General features: G+C 63.0%; 2 protein-coding genes across 2 annotated transcripts; both read left to right on the top strand.

Moving 5' to 3' along the window:
* The first annotated feature begins 158 nt into the window (after positions 1–158).
* Positions 159–1,287, top strand: TYROBP (transmembrane immune signaling adaptor TYROBP). The gene is made up of 4 exons (XM_068998715.1): positions 159–286; positions 716–736; positions 870–992; positions 1,125–1,287. Exons 1-4 carry the CDS (start codon positions 244–246, stop codon positions 1,214–1,216), a joined length of 279 nt encoding a protein of 92 aa, XP_068854816.1. The 5' UTR covers positions 159–243; the 3' UTR covers positions 1,217–1,287.
* A 61-nt stretch (positions 1,288–1,348) lies between these two features.
* RBM42 (RNA binding motif protein 42) lies at positions 1,349–20,830 on the top strand. Its single transcript, XM_068998710.1, has 7 exons — positions 1,349–1,599; positions 2,925–3,027; positions 8,699–8,783; positions 16,337–16,399; positions 18,239–18,417; positions 20,407–20,562; positions 20,786–20,830. Exons 1-7 carry the CDS (start codon positions 1,424–1,426, stop codon positions 20,828–20,830), a joined length of 807 nt encoding a protein of 268 aa, XP_068854811.1. The 5' UTR covers positions 1,349–1,423.
* Positions 20,831–21,004: the final 174 nt, after the last annotated feature.

Raw genomic sequence — 21,004 nt, 5'->3', positions numbered from 1 at the left:
CCCACGCCGCCTTAAAGGGCCCGCACCCATTTAAAAGTGGGCGGGATTTAAAGGCGAGGGGCGGGGCTTGTCGGGAAGGGGCGAGGCCACAGATGGGAAATGGAGGGGGGGAGGGGTCACGAGGTGTCCGAACCGGGGGGAAGGGGGGGTTCTCAGGGAGCCAATCACGAGCTGAGCCCAGAGAGGGGGCGTGGCTTAAATGGAGAACCCCGGCCACGCCCCTTCCCCTCCCCCACCGCCGCCATGGCCCCCCCTGGGACCCTCGGCTTCGTCCTCCTGCTGCTCGGTGAGGCCCCTCCCCCACCCCAGGGACTCCCCCAGCCCCTCCCCCACACCAGGGACCCCCCCCAGCCCCTCCCCCACCTCAGGGACCCCCCTTCCCCTCCCCCACCCCAGCTACCCAAAGGAGAAGTGGCCGGGCCTGGGGTGGGGGAGGGGAAGGGCGAGGGAAGGGGGGGAGGGGATTGGGGGGGGGATGAGCCCCTCCCCCACCCTGAGGAGCCCCCCAGCCCCTCCCCCACCCCCAAGCCGAGCCTTGTGCCCCTCCCCCACCCTGCCTAAGCGGGGGGGAGGGGCTGTGGGGGGTGGGGGAGGGGCTGTGAGGATGTGGGAGGGGCTGTGGGGGTGGGGGAGGGGTATTGGGGTGGGGGAGGGGCTGATCAAGCCCCGCCCCTCCCCTCTTTTCCCCTCCCCCCCCCTTTTCTTTCCCATCCAGGAGCCGCCACGGCCGAGCCAGGTGAGGCCCCTCCCCCACCCCGGGGTCACGTGGTTGGGGTCAAAAGGTCACGGGGTGTTGTGAGGGGGGAGGGGTCACGTGGTCTCTCCTCGCCCTTTTCCCCTCCCCCTCCCCCCCCCGGTTCTTTCCGCAGTTCCAGAATGTTCCGGCTGCTTCCCGGGGCCCGGACCAATCGCGGCGCTGGTTGCCGCTGACGTCATCATGACGCTGCTGATCGCGGGCGGAGCCTATTGGCTGGCGGCGCGCGGGCGCAGAGGTGGGCGTGGTCAGAGGGGGCGTGGCCAAAACGGAAAGGGCGTGGCCATAAATGGGGTGTGGACAAAGGGGGCGTGGTCTAATCCCCGATGTGGGCGTGGCTCCGCCGTGACCCCGCCCCCTTTCCCCTCAGCCCCGCCCAAGCCCCGCCCCCCGGAGCAGGACTCTCCCTACCAGGAGCTTCAGGGCGCGCGCGGGGATCTCTACAGCGAGCTCAAGCGCTGAGGCCGCCCCGCGCCGCCGCCTACGCCGCTCGCCGGCCGCCATTAAAGCGCTTTTTGCTCGATTTTCAACGATTTCGCCCCAAATTCGCTTTGATTTAACGCGCCGGGGGGAGGGGGGCGGGGTGGTGTCGCGCGGTGTGACGTCATCGCGGCGCGCCGGAAGCGCCCCTCAGGCGGGCGGGCGGAAGCGCTTGCGGCGCGCTCAGCGATGGCGGCGGCGGCGGCTCCGGGTGGGAGCGGCCCGGGAATGGCGGTGGGAGCCGGGCCCGGGCCGGGAATGGCGGCGGGAGCGGCGGCGGGGCCCGGAGCGGCGGCGGGAGGCGGCGGGGCCGCGGCGAAGAGCGGCGAGGAGCGGCTGAAGGAGATGGAGGCGGAGATGGCGCTGTGAGGGGAACGGCGGCGCGGGCATGGCGGGCGGGAGGGGGCGGGGCCGGGCCGCTGCCATGGCAACGGGGGCGGGGCCTGGGGAGGGCGGGGATTGGCCGCTGCCATGGCAACGGGGGCGGGGCCTGGGGAGGGCGGGGATTGGCGGCTGCCATGGCAACGGGGGGCGGGGCCTGGGGAGGGCGGGGATTGGCGGCTGCCATGACAACGGGGGCGGGGCCTGGGGAGGGCGGGGATTGGCGGCTGCCATGGCAACGGGGGCGGGGCCTGGGGTGGGCGGGGATTGGCTGCCATGGCAACGGGGGCGGGGCCTGGGGTGGGCGGGGATTGGCCGCTGCCATGGCAACGGGGGCGGGGCCTGGGGAGGGGATTGGCGGTTGCCATGGCAACGGGGGCAGGGCTTGGGAAGGGGGGGTGGGGTCCTGGGGGTTGCCGTGGTAACGGGGCAGGTACTGGGAGGGTGGGGGGGTGTTACTGGGAGCACTGGGAGAGCACTGGGGGTTACTGGGAGGCACTGGGAAGCACTGGGAGGCACTGGGGGGTTACTGGGGGGCACTGGGGGTTACTGGGAGGCACTGGGAAGCACTGGGAGGCACTGGGGGGCACTGGGGGTTACTGGGAGGCACTGGGAAGCACTGGGAGGTACTGGGGGGTTACTGGGGGGTGACTGGGGGGTAGCTAGGAGCACTGGGAGGGCATTGGGGGGCTACTGGGAACACTGGGAGAGCACTGGGGGTTACTGGGAGGCACTGGGAGCACTGGGAAGGCACCGGGGGGTAACTGGGAGGTTTCTGGGAGCACTGGGAGGGCACTGGGGGGTAACTGGGGGTCACTGGGAGGTTACTGGGGGCTAACCGGGAGGGCACTGGGAGTTGCTGGGGCGTACTGGGAGGGTAGGGGGTGTTACTGGGAGCTCACTGGGGGCTACTGGGAGAGCACTGGGGGTTTCTGGGGGGTACTGGGAGGGTGAGGGATGTTACTGGGAGGGCACTGGGAGGGCACTGGGGATTACTGGGAGGGCACTGGGGATTACTGGAAGGGCACTAGGGGGCAACTGGGGGTTACTGGGAGCACTGGGAGGGCACTGGGGGTTACTGGAAGGGCACTAGGGGGGAACTGGGGGTTACTGGGAGCACTGGGAGGGCACCGGGCATTACTGGGAGCACTGGGAGGAGGTCACTGGGGGGGTTAAGGGTCACTGGGAGCTCGCCTGGCCATACTGGTTGTTACTGGTTTGTACTGGTGAGGCGCTGGGGGGGGTGTCAGCGCTCCGTACCGGTCCATACCGGTCCATACTGGTCCTTACTGGTCCTTACTGGTGGCAGCTTCGAGCAGGAGGTGCTGGGGGCTCCTGGCCCCGCCCCCGGGGACCCCCTGGCCCCGCCCCCCGTCCTGCGGCCGATCATCGCCACCAACACCTACCAGCAGGTGGGTCCGGAGCGGCCCGAAACGGCCCCAAATCGCCCCAAAATCGCCCCAAAATGGCCCGAAACGGCCCCAAATCGCCCCAAAATGGCCCCAAAACAGCCCAAAACGGCCCAAAATCGCCCCAAAACGGCCCCAAAATGGCCCGAAACGGCCCAAAATCGCCCCAAAATGGCCCCAAAACGGCCCAAAATCGCCCCAAAACGGCCCGAAATGGCCCGAAATGGCCCTAAATCACCCCAAAACGGCCCTAAATCACCTCAAAATGGCCCTAAATCACCCCAAAACGGCCCAAAACGGCCCCAAATCACCCCAAAATGGCTCTTAATGGCCCTAAATCACCCCTAAATGACCCTAAATCGCCCCAAAATGGCCCCAAATCACCCTGAAACGGCCCAAAGTTGCCCCTAAATGGCCCTAAATGGCCCTAAATGGCCCCAAAGCGGCCTGAAACGGCCCAAAATCGCCCCGAAACGGCCCCAAAATGGCCCAAAATCACCCCAAAATGGCCCTAAATCACCCCAAAATGGCCCCTAAATGGCCCAAAATTGCCCCAAAACAGCCCAAAATCACCCCAAAACAGCCCAAAATCACCCCAACTTGCCCCAAAATGGCCTCTAAATGGCCCAAAATCACCCTGAAACGGCCCAAAATCACCCCAAAATGGCCCTAAATGGCCCAAAATCGCCCCAAAATGGCCCCAAATCGCCCCAAAATGGCCCAAAATCGCCCCAAAACGGCCCGAAGTCACCCCAAAACAGCCCAAAATCACCTCAAAATGGCCCAAAATCACCCCAAAATGGCCCTAAACGGCCTGAAACGGCCCGAAAACAGCCCAAAATCGCCCCAAAATGGGCACAAATTGGGACAAAATGGTCCTAAATCACCCCAAAACAGCCCGAAATCGCCCCAAAATGGGCACAAAATAGCACCAAAATGGCACCAAATCACCCCAAAATTCCCCCAAATTCACCCCAAAATGGCCTCAAATCACCCCAAAATGGCCCCAAAACTGCCCAAAATCACCCCAAAATGGCCCCACGTGGTCCTAAAATGGCACAAAATGGCCTAAAATCACCTGAAAATGGCCCAAAATGGCTTAAAATTGCCCAAAATGTCCCCAACTGGCGCCAAAATCACCCCAAAACGGCCCAAATTCACCCCAAAATGGCCCTAATCACCCCAAAATGGCCCCAAATGGCCCAAAGTGGCCTAAAATCACCCCAAAGTAGCCCCAAATCACCCCAAAATGGCCTAAAATGGCCGGAAATCACCCCAGAATGGGCACAAAGGGTCCAAAATCACCCCAAAACGGGCACAAAATGGCCCGAAATCACCCCAAAACGGGCACGAAATGGTCCTAAATCACCCCAAAATGGGCACAAAATGGCCCAAAATCTCCCTGAAATGGCCCCAAATGACCTAAAATGGCCCCAAAATGGTTCAAAGTGGCCCCAAAATGGTCTAAAATGACCCCAAAATGGCCCCAAAACGGCATAAAATGGCCGTAAGATCCCTCAAATGACCTCAAACGGCCCCAAAAGGGCCCAAAATGCCTCTAAATGGCCCCGAAATGGCACAAAGTGGCCCCAAAATAGCCCCAAATCACCCCAAAATGGCCCCCAATGTCCCAAAATGGCCGTCAATGATCCTGAGTGCCCCAAAATGATCCCAAATGGCCCCAAATGACCCCAAACTGCCCCAAAACGTCCCAAAATGTCCTCAAAATGCCCCAAACCACCCCAAAATGTTCCAAAATGGCTTTAAGCGGCCCCAAAATGCCCCAAAGCGGCCCCAAAATGGCCCAAAACTTCCTGAAATTTCTCAAAATGACCCCAAAAAAGGCCCAAAATGTCCCAAAGTGCCCCAAAGTGCCCCAAACTGCCCCAAAATGTCCCCAAATACCCCAAACCATCCCAAAATGCCCCAAAATGGCCTCAAATGTCCCAAAATGACACCAAAATGGCCTCAAATGTCTCAATGTGGCCCCAAAATGGCCCCAAAAATGTCCCAAAACTCCTCAAGATGTCCCTAAATGGCCCCAAAAATGCCCGAAATGCCCCTAAACGGCCCCAAAAATGTCATGAAATTCCCCAAAATGTCCCAAAACGGCCCCAAAAATGTCCTGAAATTCCTTAAAATGTCCCAAAACGGCCCCAAAAATGCCCCAAATGCTCCAAAATGCCCCCAAATGTTCCTAAATCACCCCAAAATGGCCCCAAAATGGCCCCAAAATGGCCCCAAAATGGCCCCAAAATGGCTTATAGTGGCCCCAAAATGACCCCAAAAATGTCCCGAAATTTCTCAAAATGTCGCCAAAATGACCCCAAATGCCCCAAAAACGTCCCCCAAATGTTCCTAAATCACCCCAAAATCGCCCCAAATGGCCCCAAAATGGCTTTAAGTGGCCCCAAAATGCCCCAAAGCGGCCCCAAAATGGCCCAAAACTTTCTAAAATTTCTCAAAATGACCCCAAAAAAGGCCCCGAATGCCCGCAAATGACCCCAAACTGCCCCAAAATGCCCCAAAGTGCCCCAAACTGGCCCAAAACGGCCCCAAAACGGCCCCAAAATGGCCCAAAACCTCCTGAAATTTCTCAAAATGACCCCAAAAAGGGCCCAAATTGCCCCAAACTGCCCCAAAATGCCCCAAAATGTCCCAAACCACCCCAAAATGGCCCCAAAATGTCTTTAAGTGGCCCCAAAATGCCCCAAAACGGCCCAAAACCTCCTGAAATTTCTCAAAATGGCCCCAAAAAGGGCCCCGAATGCCCCCAAACTGCCCCAAAATGTCCCAAAGTGCCCCAAAATGTCCCAAACTGCCCCAAAGTGCCCCAAAATGTCCCAAAATGTCCCAAAATGGCCCCAAAACGGCCCAAAACTTCCTGAAATTTCCCTAAATGACCTCAAAAAAGGCCCCGAATGCCCCGAAATGACCCCAAACTGCCCCAAAATGTCCCAAAATGTCACAAAACGGCCCCAAAACGGCCCAAAACTTCCTGAAATTTCTCAAAATGACCCCAAAAATGCCCCGAATGCCCCCAAACTGCCCCAAAATGTCCCAACGTGCCCCAAAATGGCCCCAAACTGCCCCAAAATGTTCTAAAATGTCCCCAAATGGCCCCAAAACGGCCCCAAAACAGCCCCAAAATGGCCCAAAACTTCCTGAAATTTCTCAAAATGACCCCAAAAAAGGCCCTGAATGCCCCCAAAATGTCCCAAACTGCCCCAAACTGCCCCAAAAATGCCCCAAACCGCCCCAAAATGGCCCCAAAATGGGTTTAAGGGGCCCCAAAATGGCCCCAAAGCGGCCTGAAAACGGCCCAAAACTTCCTGAAATTTCCCTAAATGACCCCAAAAAAGGCCCAAACCGCCCCAAACTGCCCCAAACCGCCCCAAACTGCCCCAAAAATGCCCCAAACTGCCCCAAAATGTCCCAAACTGCCCCAAACTGTTCCAAACTGCCCCAAACCGCCCCAAACTGCCCCAAACGGCCCCAAACCGCCCCAAACTGCCCCAAAATGCCCCAAACCGCCCCAAACTGCCCCAAACTGTTCCAAACCGCCCCAAACCGCCCCAAACTCCCCCAAAAATGCCCCAAAGTGCCCCAAACCGCCCCAAACTGTTCCAAACCGCCCCAAACCGCCCCAAACCGCCCCAAACTCCCCCAAAAATGCCCCAAAGTGCCCCAAACTGCCCCAAACTGTTCCAAACCGCCCCAAACCGCCCCAAACTCCCCCAAAAATGCCCCAAAGTGCCCCAAACTGTTCCAAACTGCCCCAAACCGCCCCAAACTGCCCCAAACGGCCCCAAACCGCCCCAAACTGCCCCAAAATGCCCCAAACCGCCCCAAACTGCCCCAAACTGTTCCAAACTGCCCCAAACTGCCCCAAAAATGCCCCAAACTGCCCCAAAATGTCCCAAACTGCCCCAAACTGTTCCAAACTGCCCCAAACCGCCCCAAACTGCCCCAAACGGCCCCAAACGGCCCCAAACTGCCCCAAACTGTTCCAAACCGCCCCAAACCGCCCCAAACTCCCCCAAAAATGCCCCAAAGTGCCCCAAACCGCCCCAAACTGTTCCAAACCGCCCCAAACTGCCCCAAACCGCCCCAAACTGCCCCAAACTGCCCCAAAAATGCCCCAAACTGCCCCAAACTGTTCCAAACCGCCCCAAACCGCCCCAAGCTGCCCCAAAAATGCCCCAAACTGCCCCAAACCGCCCCAAACCGCCCCAAAGTGCCCCAAAATGCCCCAAACTGCCCCAAACTGCCCCAAAAATGCCCCAAACCGCCCCAAACCGCCCCAAACTGCCCCAAAAATGCCCCAAACTGCCCCAAAAATGCCCCAAACGGCCCCAAACCGCCCCAAACGGCCCCAAACCGCCCCAAACCGCCACAAACTGCCCCAAACTGCCCCAAACTGCCACAAACTGCCCCAAACCGCCCCCAAACCGCCCCAAACCGCCCCAAACTGCCCCAAAATGTCCCAAACTGCCCCAAACTGTTCCAAACCGCCCCAAACCGCCCCAAACCGCCCCAAACTGCCCCAAACCGCCCCAAACTGCCCCAAACTGCCCCAAAAATGCCCCAAACTGCCCCAAAATGTCCCAAACTGCCCCAAACTGTTCCAAACTGCCCCAAACCGCCCCAAACTGCCCCAAACGGCCCCAAACGGCCCCAAACTGCCCCAAAATGCCCCAAACTGTTCCAAACCGCCCCAAACCGCCCCAAACTCCCCCAAAAATGCCCCAAAGTGCCCCAAACCGCCCCAAACTGTTCCAAACCGCCCCAAACCGCCCCAAAGTGCCCCAAAATGTCCCAAACTGCCCCAAACTGTTCCAAACTGCCCCAAAGTGCCCCAAAATGCCCCAAACTGCCCCAAACTGCCCCAAAAATGCCCCAAACCGCCCCCAAACTGCCCCAAACCGCCCCCAAACTGCCCCAAACCGCCCCAAACCGCCCCAAAGTGCCCCAAACCGCCCCAAACCGCCCCAAACTGCCCCAAAAATGCCCCAAACGGCCCCAAACCGCCCCAAACCGCCCCAAAAATGCCCCAAAATGCCCCAAACTGCCCCAAAGTGCCCCAAACCGCCCCAAACCGCCCCCAAACCGCCCCAAACCGCCCCAAACTGCCCCCAAACTGCCCCAAACCGCCCCAAACCGCCCCCAAACCGCCCCAAACTGCCCCAAACCGCCCCAAACCGCCCCCAAACTGCCCCAAAATGTCCCAAACTGCCCCAAACTGTTCCAAACCGCCCCGAACCGCCCCGAACCGCCCCGAACTGCCCCAAACCGCCCCGAACCGCCCCAAACCGCCCCAAACCGCCCCAAACTGTTCCAAACCGCCCCAAACCGCCCCAAACCGCCCCAAACCGCCCCAAACCGCCCCAAACCGCCCCGAACTGCCGCAAACTGCCCCAAACTGCCCCAAACCGCCCCGAACTGCCCCAAACCGCCCCAAACCGCCCCGAACCGCCCCCAAACTGCCCCAAACCGCCCCAAACCGCCCCCAAACTGCCCCAAACTGCCCCAAAAATGCCCCAAACTGCCCCAAAATGTCCCAAACTGCCCCAAACTGTTCCAAACCGCCCCAAACTGCCCCAAACCGCCCCGAACCGCCCCGAAGCGCCCCAAACCGCCCCAAACGGCCCCGAACCGCTCCCATCCCCCGCAGGTGCAGCAGTCCCTCGAGGCTCGCGCCGCCGCCGCCGCCACCGCGCCCCCCCTGGGGACCCCCCCGGTGCCGTTCGTGGGGCCAGGTCGGTGTCACCCAACCCCGGGGTCACCCCGGTGTCACCCAACCCTGGGGTCACCCAACCCTGGGGTCACCCAACCCCGGGGTCACCCCGGGGTCACCCAACCCTGGGGTCACCCAACCCCGGTGTCACCCAACCCTGGGGTCACCCAGCCCCGGTGTCACCCAACCCTGGGGTCACCCCGGGGTCACCCAGCCCTGGGGTCACCCAGCCCCGGTGTCACCCAACCCCGGGGTCACCCCGGTGTCACCCCGGTGTCACCCCGGTGTCACCCAACCCTGGGGTCCCCACCCCAGTGTCACCCCAGTGTCACCCAACCCCGGGGTCACCCAACCCTGGGGTCACCCAACCCCGGGGTCACCCCGGGGTCACCCAACCCTGGGGTCACCCAACCCCGGGGTCACCCAACCCCGGTGTCACCCAGCCCTGGGGTCACCCAGCCCTGGGGTCACCCAACCCCGGGGTCACCCCGGTGTCACCCAACCCTGGGGTCACCCAACCCTGGGGTCACCCAACCCTGGGGTCACCCCGGTGTCACCCAACCCTGGGGTCACCCAACCCTGGGGTCACCCAACCCTGGGGTCACCCAACCCCGGTGTCACCCAGCCCTGGGGTCACCCAGCCCTGGGGTCACCCAGCCCCGGTGTCACCCAACCCCGGGGTCACCCCGGTGTCACCCCGGTGTCACCCAACCCCGGTGTCACCCAACCCTGGGGTCACCCAACCCTGGGGTCACCCAACCCTGGGGTCACCCCGGTGTCACCCAACCCCGGGGTCACCCCGGGGTCACCCAACCCCGGGGTCACCCAACCCCGGGGTCACCCAACCCCGGTGTCACCCAACCCCGGTGTCACCCAGCCCTGGGGTCACCCCGGTGTCACCCAACCCTGGGGTCACCCAGCCCCGGTGTCACCCAACCCTGGGGTCACCCCGGGGTCACCCAACCCTGGGGTCACCCAACCCCGGTGTCACCCAACCCTGGGGTCACCCAGCCCCGGTGTCACCCAACCCTGGGGTCACCCCGGGGTCACCCAGCCCTGGGGTCACCCAGCCCCGGTGTCACCCAACCCCGGGGTCACCCCGGTGTCACCCCGGTGTCACCCAACCCCGGTGTCACCCAACCCTGGGGTCACCCAACCCCGGTGTCACCCAACCCCGGTGTCACCCAGCCCTGGGGTCACCCCGGTGTCACCCAACCCTGGGGTCACCCAACCCTGGTGTCACCCAACCCTGGTGTCCCCACCCCCGGTGTCACCCAACCCTGGGGTCACCCCACCCCGGGGTCACCCTGGTGTCACCCTGGTGTCACCCCAGTGTCACCCAACCCCGGGGTCACCCAACCCCAGTGTCACCCCGGTGTCACCCCAATGTCACCCAACCCCGGTGTCACCAACCCCCCCCGTGTCCCCACCCCGGTGTCACCCCGGTGTCCCCAAATCCCTGGTGTCACCACTCTGCTGTCACCCTGGTGTCACCCCAGTGTCACCCCGCTGGCCCCAACCCCCCCAGTGTCACCCCAGTGTCCCCACCCCGGTGCTACCCCGGTGCCACCCCAGTGTCCCCAACCCCCTGGTGTCACCCCAGTGTCACCCTGGTGCCACCCCAGTGTCCCCAACCCCCCAGTGTCACCCCTGTGTCACCCCAGTGTCACCCCAGTGTCCCCACCCTGCTGTCACCCCAATGTCCCCAATGCCCGGTGTCGCCAACCTCGGTGTCACCCTGGTGTCCCCTCAGTGTCCCCACCCCGGTGTCCCCAACCCCGCTGTCCCCACCCTGGTGTCCCCACTCCGGTGTCACCCCGGTGTCACCCCTCTGTCTCCAACCCCCCAGTGTCACCCCAGTGTCACCCCTGTGTCCCCAACCCCGGTGTCCCCAACCCCGGTGTCACCCTGGCGTCCCCAACCCCCCCCGGTGTCCCCAACCCCGGTGTCACCCCAGTGTCACCCCAGTGTCACCCCTCTGTCCCCAACCCCCCGGTGTCACCCCAGTGTCACCCCGGTGTCCCCAACCCTCCGTGTCACCCCGGTGTCCCCCCAGTGTCCCCACCCTGGTGTCCCCAACCCCCTAGTGTCACCCCAGTGTCACCCCAGTGTCCCCAACCCCCCCAGTGTCACCCAACCCTGGTGTCCCTAACCCCAGTGTCACCCTGCTGTCACCCCAGTGTCCCTAACCCCCGGTGTCACCACCCCAGTGTCCCCACCCCAGTGTCCCCACCCCAGTGTCCCCAACCCCCCCGTGTCCCCACCCCAGTGTCACCCCAGTGTCACCCCAATGTCCCCAACCCCCCCGTGTCCCCACCCCGGTGTCCCCAACCCCGGTGTCACCCCGGTGTCACCCCAGTGTCACCCCAGTGTCCCCAACCCCCCCAGTGTCACCCAACCCTGGTGTCCCTAACCCCAGTGTCACCCTGGTGTCACCCCAGTGTCCCCAACCCCCCCGTGTCCCCACCCCAATGTCCCCAACCCCCCCGTGTCACCACCCCAGTGTCACCCCGGTGTCACCCTGGTGTCCCCAACCCCCCCAGTGTCCCCACCCCGGTGTCCCCAACCCCGGTGTCACCCTGGCGTCACTCTCGTGTCACCACCCCGGTGTCACCTCAGTGTCCCCAACCCCGGTGTCACCCCAGTGTCACCCCAGTGTCACCCCGGTGTCCCCCCGGTGTCCCCACCCTGGTGTCCCCAACCCCGGTGTCACCCCAGTGTCACCCCAGTGTCACCCCAGTGTCACCCCAGTGTCCCCAACCCCCCCAGTGTCACCCAACCCTGGTGTCCCTAACCCCAGTGTCACCCCAATGTCCCCAACCCCGCCGTGTCCCCACCCCGGTGTCCCCAACCCCGGTGTCACCCCAGTGTCACCCCAGTGTCCCTAACCCCCGGTGTCCCCACCCCCACTACCACCTGGTGTCACCCTGGTGTCCCCACCCTCAATGTCACCTTGGTGTCCCCAACGCCTCGTGTCCCCACTCCGGTGTCACCCCAGGGTCACCCCAGTGTCACCCCAGTGTCCCCAACCCTGGTGTCACCCCAGTGTCACCCAACCCTGGGGTCACCCAACCCTGGTGTCCCCGACCCCAGTGTCACCCCAGTGTCACCCCTGTGTCCCCAACCCCAGTGTCACCCCGGTGTCCCCAACCCCAGTGTCACCCCAGTGTCACCCCAGTGTCACCCCGGTGTCACCCCTGTGTCCCCAACCCCGGTGTCACGCTGGCGTCCCCAACCCCCCCTGGTGTCCCCACCCCCGGTGTCACCCCAGTGTCACCCCAGTGTCATCCCAACGTCCCCACCCCGGTGTCACCACCCCAGTGTCACCCCGGTGTCCCCCCAGTGTCCCCACCCTGGTGTCCCCAACCCCGGTGTCACCCCAGTGTCCCCACCCCGGTGTCCCCACCCCAGTGTCACCCCGGTGTCACCCCAGTGTCACCCCAGTGTCATCCCAACGTCCCCACCCCGGTGTCACCACCCCAGTGTCCCCACCCTGGTGTCCCCAACCCTGGTGTCACCACCCCAGTGTCACCCCAGTGTCACCCCAGTGTCCCCAACCCCCCCAGTGTCACCCAACCCTGGTGTCCCTAACCCCAGTGTCACCCTGGTGTCACCCCAGTGTCCCCAACCCCCCCCGGTGTCCCCAACCCCGCTGTCACCCCGCTGTCACCCCAGTGTCACCCCTGTGTCACCCAACCCCGATGTCACCACCCCGGTGTCACCCCAATGTCCCCAATGCCCGGTGTCACCCGAGTGTCACCCTGGTGTCCCCACCCCCGCTGCTGTCCCAGCGCCCCCCAGTATCCCCAGTGCCCCCCCAGTATCCCCCCAGTATCCCCAATGTCCCCCCAGTATCCCCAGTGTCTGCAGTATCCTCAGTCCTCCCCAGTATCCCCAGTCCCCCCAGTATCCCCCCAGTCCCCCCAGTCCCCCCCAGTACCCCCAGTCCCCCCCAGTATCCCCCCAGTATCCCCAGTGCCCCCCAGTCCCCCCAGTCCCCCCCAGTATCCCCAGTATCCCCCCAGTATCCCCCAGTCCCCCAGTATCCCCCCAGTATCCCCCCAGTATCCCCAGTGCCCCCCAGTATCCCCAGTGTCCCCCATCCCTTCTGTCCCAGTCCCCCCAGTATCCCCAGTATCCCCCCAGTATCCCCCAGTCCCCCAGTATCCCCCCAGTATCCCCCCAGTATCCCCAGTGCCCCCCAGTATCCCCAGTGTCCCCCATCCCTTCTGTCCCAGTCCCCCCAGTATCCCCAGTATCCCCCCAGTATCCCCAGCATCCCCTCATGTTCTTGCAGTGTTCCCAGTCCCTCCCACTATCCCCAGTCCCCCCAGTATCCCCAGTATCCCCAGTATGCCCAGTATCCCCTCGCTGTCCCTGTAGTGCTCCTCCACTCCCTCCCAGTATCCCCCCAGTCCCTCCCAGTATGCCCAGTATCCCCTCGCTGTCCCCGCAGTCCCCCCCAATCCCTCCCAGTATCCCCCCAGTCTCTCCCAGTACGCCCAGTATCCCCAGTGTCCCCAGTCTTCCCAGTATCCCCACAGTCCCTCCCAGTATCCCCAGTATGCCACGCTGTCCACGCAGTGCCCCCCCAGTCTCTCCCAGTCCCTCCCAGTCCCTCCCAGTATGCCCAGTATTCCCCCACTATCCCCGCAGTGCCCCCCCAGTTTCTCCCAGTATCTCCCCAGTCTCTCCCAGTCCCTCCCAGTGCCCCCCCAGTTCCTCCCAGTATGCCCAGTATGCCCAGTATCCCCAGTGTCCCCAGTCTCCCCAGTATCCCCCCAGTCTCTCCCAGTATCCCCAGTATCCCCCGCTGTCCTCGCAGTGCCCCCCCAGTCTCTCCCAGTCTCTCCCAGTATCCCCAGTATCCCCTCGCTATCCCCGCAGTGCCCCCCCAGTCCCTCCCAGTATCCCCCAGTGTCCTCCAGTATGCCCAGTATCCCCAGTATCCCCCCGCTGTCCCCGCAGTGCCCCCCCAGTCTCTCCCAGTCCCTCCCAGTGCCCCCCCAGTCCCTCCCAGCCTCCAGTCCCTCCCAGTCCCTCCCAGTATGCCCAGTATTCCCCCACTATCCTCGCCGTGCCCCCCCCAGTTTCTCCCAGTATCTCCCCAGTCTCTCCCAGTCCCTCCCAGTATGCCCAGTATCCCCAGTATCCCTCCGCTGTCCCCACAGTGCCCCCCCAGTCTCTCCCAGTCCTTCCCAGTGCCCCCCCAGTTCCTCCCAGTATGCCCAGTACGCCCAGTATCCCCAGTGTCCCCAGTCTCCCCAGTATCCCCCCAGTCTCTCCCAGTATCCCCAGTATCCCCTCGCTATCCCCGCAGTGCCCCCCGAGTCCCTCCCAGTATCCCCCCAGTCTCTCCCAGTACGCCCAGTATCCCCAGTGTCCCCAGTCTTCCCAGTATCCCCACAGTCCCTCCCAGTATCCCCAGTATGCCACGCTGTCCACACAGTGCCCCTCCAGTCCCTCCCAGTCCCTCCCAGTATGCCCAGTATTCCCCCACTATCCCCGCAGTGCCCCCCCAGTTTCTCCCAGTATCTCCCCAGTCTCTCCCAGTCCCTCCCAGTGCCCCCCCAGTTCCTCCCAGTATGCCCAGTATCCCCAGTGTCCCCAGTCTCCCCAGTATCCCCCCAGTCTCTCCCAGTATCCCCAGTATCCCCCGCTGTCCCCGCAGTGCCCCCCCAGTCTCTCCCAGTCTCTCCCAGTATCCCCAGTATCCCCCGCTGTCCCCGCAGTGCCCCCCCAGTCTCTCCCAGTCCCTCCCAGTGCCCCCCCAGTCCCTCCCAGCCTCCAGTCCCTCCCAGTCCCTCCCAGTCCCTCCCAGTATGCCCAGTATTCCCTCACTATCCTCGCCGTGCCCCCCCCAGTTTCTCCCAGTATCTCCCCAGTCTCTCCCAGTCCCTCCCAGTATGCCCAGTATCCCCAGTATCCCTCCGCTGTCCTCGCAGTGCCCCCCCAGTCTCTCCCAGTCCTTCCCAGTGCCCCCCCAGTTCCTCACAGTATGCCCAGTATGCCCAGTATCCCCAGTGTCCCCAGTCTCCCCAGTATCCCCCCAGTCTCTCCCAGTATCCCCAGTATCCCCTCGCTATCCCCGCAGTGCCCCCCCAGTCCCTCCCAGTATCCCCCCAGTCTCTCCCAGTACGCCCAGTATCCCCAGTGTCCCCAGTCTTCCCAGTATCCCCACAGTCCCTCCCAGTATCCCCAGTATGCCACGCTGTCCACACAGTGCCCCTCCAGTCCCTCCCAGTCCCTCCCAGTATGCCCAGTATTCCCCCACTATCCCCGCAGTGCCCCCCCAGTTTCTCCCAGTATCTCCCCAGTCTCTCCCAGTCCCTCCCAGTGCCCCCCCAGTTCCTCCCAGTATCCCCCCAGTCTCTCCCAGTACGCCCAGTATCCCCAGTGTCCCCAGTCTTCCCAGTATCCCCACAGTCCCTCCCAGTATCCCCAGTATGCCACGCTGTCCACGCAGTGCCCCTCCAGTCCCTCCCAGTCCCTCCCAGTATGCCCAGTATGCCCAGTGTCCCCAGTGTCCCCAGTCTCCCCAGTATCCCCACAGTCCCTCCCAGTATCCCCAGTATGCCACGCTGTCCACGCAGTGCCCCTCCAGTCCCTCCCAGTTCCTCCCAGTATGCCCAGTATGCCCAGTGTCCCCAGTGTCCCCAGTCTCCCCAGTATCCCCCCAGTCCCGCCCAGTATCCCCAGTATCCCCCGCTGTCCTCGCAGTGCCCCCCCAGTCTCTCCCAGTCCCTCCCAGTATCTCCCCAGTCCCTCCCAGTATCCCCAGTATCCCCTCGCTATCCCCGCAGTCCCCCCCCAGTCCCTCCCAGTATTCCCCCAGTCTCTCCCAGTATGCCCAGTATCCCCAGTATGCCCTCGCTATCCCCGCAGTGCCCCCCCAGTCCCCCCCAGTATCCCCCTAGTCCCCCCCAGTATCTCCCCAGACCCTCCCAGTCCCTCCCAGTATGCCCAGTATCCCGCGCTGTCCCCGCAGTGCCCCCCCAGTCCCTCCCAGTATCTCCCCAGTCTCTCCCAGTATCCCCAGTATCCCCCCGCTGTCCCCGCAGTGCCCCCCCAGTCCCTCCCAGTCCCCCCCAGTATCTCCCCAGTCCTTCCCAGTCCCTCCCAGTATGCCCAGTATCCTGCCCTGTCCCCACAGTGCCCTCCCAGTCCCTCCCAGTCCCTCCCAGTGTCCCCCCAGTCCCTCCCAGTCCCTCCCAGTGTTCCCCCCAGTCCCTCCCAGTCCCTCCCAGTCCCTCCCAGTGTTCCCCCAGTCCCTCCCAGTCCCTCCCAGTCCCTCCCAGTGTTCCCCCCAGTCCCTCCCAGTCCCTTCCAGTCTCTCCCAGTGTCCCCAGTATCTCCCCGCTGTCCCCACAGTGCCCTCCCAGTCCCTCCCAGTGTCCCCCCCAGTCCCCCCCAGTCCCCCCCAGTCCCCCCCAGTCCCTCCCAGTCCCCCCCAGTCCCTCCCAGTCCCTCCCAGTCCCCCCCAGTCCCTCCCAGTGTCCCCCCCAGTCCCTCCCAGTCCCTCCCAGTCCCTCCCAGTATGCCCAGTATGCCCAGTATGCCGCGCTGTCCCCGCAGTGTCCCCCCAGCGCCCGCCCATCCTGCGCCCGGCCTTTGTGCCACACGTGCTGCAGCGCCCGGGTACGGCCATACTGGGCATACTGGGAGGGACTGGGAGGGACTGGGAGGGACTGGGGAGGGATTGGGAGGATACTGGGGATACTGGGAGGGACTGGGAGGGGACTGGGGAGGGACTGGGAGGGACTGGGGAGGGATTGGGGGGATATTGGGGATACTGGGAGGGACTGGGAGGGGACTGGGGGGGACTGGGGGATACTGGGAGGGACTGGGAGGGGATATTGGGAGTGACTGGGCATACTGGGAGGGGACTGGGGAGATACTGGGAGGGACTGGGAGGGACTGGAGGGAAATTGGGGGGGACACGGAGGACACTGGCGATACTGGGGGATACTGGGGGGAGACTGGGGGGGTCACTGGGGATACTGGGGAGACACTGGGGACACTGGGGGGATACTGGGAGGGCACTGGGGATACTGGGAGAAGACTGGGGGGGATGCTTGGGGATACTGGGGAGACTGGGGGGGACTGGGAGACACTGGGGGACACTGGAGAGACACTGGGGGATACGGGGGTGTTACTGGGAGGGCACTGGGGGATACTGGGAGGGCACTGGGGGTACTGGGGATACTGGGGGGAGACTGGGGGGGCACTGGGGGGATACTGGGAGGGCACTGGGGGTACTGGTGGATACTGGTGGACACTGGGAGCCACTGGGTGGATACTGGGGGGCACTGGGGGGCACTGGTGGATACTGGGGGGATACTGGTCAAGACTGGGAGACACTGGAGGGGACTGGGTGGTCACTGGTGGACACTGGGGGGCACTGGGGGGATACTGGGGGACACTGGGGGGGCACTGGGGGTACTGGTGGATACTGGGTGGATACTGGGGATACTGGGAGAAACTGGAGGGTACTGGGTGGTCACTGGTGGGCACTGGGGGGCACTGGGGGGACACTGGGGGGCACTGGGGGGACACTGGGGGGATACTGGGAGACACTGGAGTGGACTGGGTGGACACTGGTGGTCACTGGTGGATACTGGGTGGATACTGGGCGATACTGGTGGATACTGGGGGGCACTGGGTGGATACTGGGGATACTGGTGGCCACTGGGGGGGTTTGGGTGGCCACTGGGGGGATACTGGTGGGCACTGGGTGGATACTGGTGAACACTGGGGGGACACTGGTGGATACTGGGGATACTGGTGGCCACTGGGGGGATACTGGTGGGCACTGGGTGGATACTGGTGAACACTGGGGGGACACTGGTGGATACTGGGGATACTGGTGGCCACTGGGGGGATACTGGGGGGCACTGGGGGGATACTGGGGGGCACTGGGTGGATACTGGGGAACACTGGGGGGACACTGGGGGCACTGGGTGGATACTGGGGATACTGGTGGCCACTGGGGGGATACTGGTGAACACTGGGGGGACACTGGTGGATACTGGGGATACTGGTGGCCACTGGGGGGGTTTGGGTGGCCACTGGGGGGATACTGGTGAACACTGGGTGGATACTGGTGAACACTGGGGGGACACTGGTGGATACTGGGGATACTGGTGGCCACTGGGTGGTCACTGGTGGACACTGGTGGACACTGGTGGACACAGGGTGGATACTGGTGGGCACGGGGGGGCACTGGGGGATACTGGGGGATACTGGGGAACACTGGGGGGACACTGGGGGGGCACTGGGGGGGCACTGGGTGGATACTGGGGAACACTGGGTGGATACTGGGGATACTGGTGGCCACTGGGGGGATACTGGTGGACACTGGTGGATACTGGGTGGATACTGGGGATACTGGTGGCCACTGGGGGGGGGTCCTTGTGGCCCCGGCACTGACCCCTCCCCCCCTCCCCCCCCTCCCCTCCCCCCCCCCTCCCCCCCCAGCGGGACCCCGGGGTCCCCCCCTGGGCCTGCGCCCCCCCCCCGGGGCCATGGTGGGGGTGGGGCCGCCCCTGGGAGCCCCCCCCGCCCCCCCCCTGCTGCTCGCCCCTCCCCCACTGCAGAGACCCCCCCCCACCCCGCTGGGAGCGCCGCTGGGGGGCGCCCTGAGAGCGCCGAGCCCGGTGAGTGATACTGGGAGGGACTGGGAGGGACTGGGAGGGGATTGGGGGGGGATTGGGGGGGGATTGGGAGGGATTGGGAGGGGATTGGGAGGGATTGGGAGGGGACTGGGAGGGACTGGGAGGGGATTGGGAGGGACTGGGAGGGACTGGGAGGGGATTGGGAGGGACTGGGAGGGGATTGGGAGGGACTGGGAGGGACTGGGAGGGGATTGGGAGGGGCTGGGAGGGACTGGGAGGGGATTGAGAGGGACTGGGAGGGACTGGGAGGGACTGGGAGGGGATTGGGAGGGACTGGGAGGGACTGGGAGGGAACTGGGAGGGACTGGGACAAACTGGGAGGGACTGGGAAGAGGTGTGGGGTTACTGGGAGGAACTGGGAGGGGATTGGGAGGGACTGGGAGGGGACTGGGAGGGACTGGGAGAGGATTGGGAGGGACTGGGAGGGACTGGGAGGGGATTGGGAGGAACTGGGAGGGACTGGGAGGGACTGGGAGGGACTGGGACAAACTGGGAGGGACTGGGACAAACTGGGAGGGACTGGGAAGAGGTGTGGGGTTACTGGGAGGGGACTGGGATGGACTGGGAGGGAACTGGGAGGAACTGGGAGGGACTGGGAAGGATTTGGGGGCCCCCCCAGGTGGGTGGGGGAGGGGCCAGGTGCGGTTTTGGGCGGATTTTGGGGAAATTTGGGATTTTTGGGGGGAAAAGTTGGGATTTTTGGGGGGATTTTTGGGAGGAATTTGGGGCGAATTTGGGCTTTTTTGGGGGGGGAGAATTTTGATCATTTTCTGGTGGTTTTGGGGGAATTTTGGGGGGAATTTGGGGTTTTTGGGGGAAGATTTTGGGGGAGTTTTTGCCCATTTTTGGGGTGTTTTGAGGAGGAATTTGGGGCGAATTTGGGTTTTTTGGGGGGTAGAATTTTGATCATTTTTTGGGGGGTGAATTTGGGGTGAAATTTGGGCTTTTTTGGGGAGGATTTTTGGGGGAGTTTTGAATTTTTTGGATTTTTTTGGGGTGAATTTGGGTTTTTTTCTGAGGATTTTTTGGGGGAGTTTTCACCCATTTTGGGGGCATTTTGAGGAGGAATTTGGGGTGAATTTCGGCTTTTTTGGGGGGCAGAATTTTGACTTTTTTCTGGTGATTTTTGGGGGCGATTTTTTGGCGATTTTGGGAGGAATTTGGGGTGAATTTGGGGTAATATTTTGGGCTGAATTTGGGGGTTTTTTTGAGGATTTTTTGGGGGAGTTTTCGCCCAGTTTTGGGGTGTTTTGAGGAGGAATTTGGGATGAATTTGGGGCTTTTGGGGCAGAATTTTGATCATTTTCTGGTGGTTTTGGGGGATTTTTGGGGGGAATTTTTTGGGGCATTTTGAGGAGGAATTTGGGGTTTTTGGGGAAGGATTTCGGGGGAGTTTTTGCCCATTTTTGGGGCATTTTGAGGAGGAATTTGGGGTAAATTTGGGGTTTTTTTGAGGACAATTTTGGGGGAGTTTTTGCCTCTTTTTGGGGTATTGTGGAGGAGGAATTTGGGGCGAATTTAGGGTTTTTTGGGGGGCAGAATTTTGATCATTTTCTGGTGGTTTTGGGGGATTTTGGGGAGGAATTTTTTGGGGATTTTTGGGAGGATTTCGGGCTGAATTTGGGTTTTTTTGAGAACGATTTTGGGGGAGTTTTCGCTCCTTTTGGGGAATTTTAAGGAGGAATTTGGGGTGAATTTGTGTGGTTTTTGGGGGTGGATTTTCGGGGAGTTTTCACCCCTTTTTGGGGCATTTTGAGGAGGAATTTGGGGTGAATTTGGGTGGTTTTTGGGATGATTTTGGGCTGAATTTGGGGGTTTTTTTTGAGGACAATTTCAGGGGAGTTTTCGCTCATTTTGGGCCATTTTAAGGAGGGATTTGGGGTGAATTCGGGATTTTTTTGGGGCAGAAATGGGGGGATTTGGGTCATTTCAGGCTCCTGACCCCTCCCCCTCCCCACGGTTGCCCCGCAGGCGGGGGGGGGAGGGGCGCCAGTGCCCCCCCTGCCCCCGGTGGCCGCGGGACCCCGAGTGCCCCCCCCGGGCCCCCCCCCGGGCCCCCCCAAACCGACCCCGCCCGTGATACAGGCGGCGCCCACCGTGTACCCCACCCCCCCCCGCCGCGCCCCGGTGAGCCCCCCAGTATGCCCCAGTATGCCCCAGTATCCTCCCAGTATCATCCCAGTATCCCCCAGTATCCCCAAGTATCCTCCCAGTGACTCCCAGTATCCCCCAGTGACCCCCCCCGTATCCCCCAGCATTCTCCCAGTGACTCCCAGTGTCCCCCAGTGACCCCCCAGTGATTCCCAGTGACTCCCAGTATCCCCCAGTGACCCCCCCCCGTATCCCCCAGTATCCTCCCAGTGACTCCCAGTGTCCTCCAGTGACCCCCCAGTGATTCCCAGTGACTCCCAGTATCCCCCAGTGACCCCCCCCGTATCCCCCAGTATTCTCCCAGTGACTCCCAGTATCCCCAAGTATCCCCCAGTATCCTCCCAGTGATTCCCAATGACTCCCAGTATCCCCCAGTGCCCCCCCCAGTATCCCCCAGTGCCCCCCCCAGTGTCCCCCA

Source organism: Aphelocoma coerulescens, unplaced genomic scaffold (assembly GCF_041296385.1).
Source record: "Aphelocoma coerulescens isolate FSJ_1873_10779 unplaced genomic scaffold, UR_Acoe_1.0 HiC_scaffold_150, whole genome shotgun sequence".
NCBI classification, from domain to species: domain Eukaryota; kingdom Metazoa; phylum Chordata; class Aves; order Passeriformes; family Corvidae; genus Aphelocoma; species Aphelocoma coerulescens.
Note: the sequence above shows the minus strand (reverse complement) of the source record. Positions and strands in the feature narration are given on the sequence as shown.

What these genes read in the sequence shown, in the direction of transcription:
- TYROBP (XM_068998715.1), top strand. Translation starts at nt 244, where the DNA reads ATGGCCCCCCCTGGGACCCTCGGCTTCGTCCTCCTGCTGCTCG. An exon ending in CTTCGTCCTCCTGCTGCTCG is followed by an intron (nt 287 to 715) that starts GTGAGGCCCCTC and finishes TTTCCCATCCAG; the next exon opens with GAGCCGCCACGGCCGAGCCA. An exon ending in GGCGGCGCGCGGGCGCAGAG is followed by an intron (nt 993 to 1,124) that starts GTGGGCGTGGTC and finishes CTTTCCCCTCAG; the next exon opens with CCCCGCCCAAGCCCCGCCCC.
- RBM42 (XM_068998710.1), top strand. Translation starts at nt 1,424, where the DNA reads ATGGCGGCGGCGGCGGCTCCGGGTGGGAGCGGCCCGGGAATGGCGGTG. An exon ending in CCCTGAGAGCGCCGAGCCCG is followed by an intron (nt 18,418 to 20,406) that starts GTGAGTGATACT and finishes GTTGCCCCGCAG; the next exon opens with GCGGGGGGGGGAGGGGCGCC. An exon ending in CCCCCCCCCGCCGCGCCCCG is followed by an intron (nt 20,563 to 20,785) that starts GTGAGCCCCCCA and finishes CGTATCCCCCAG; the next exon opens with TATCCTCCCAGTGACTCCCA.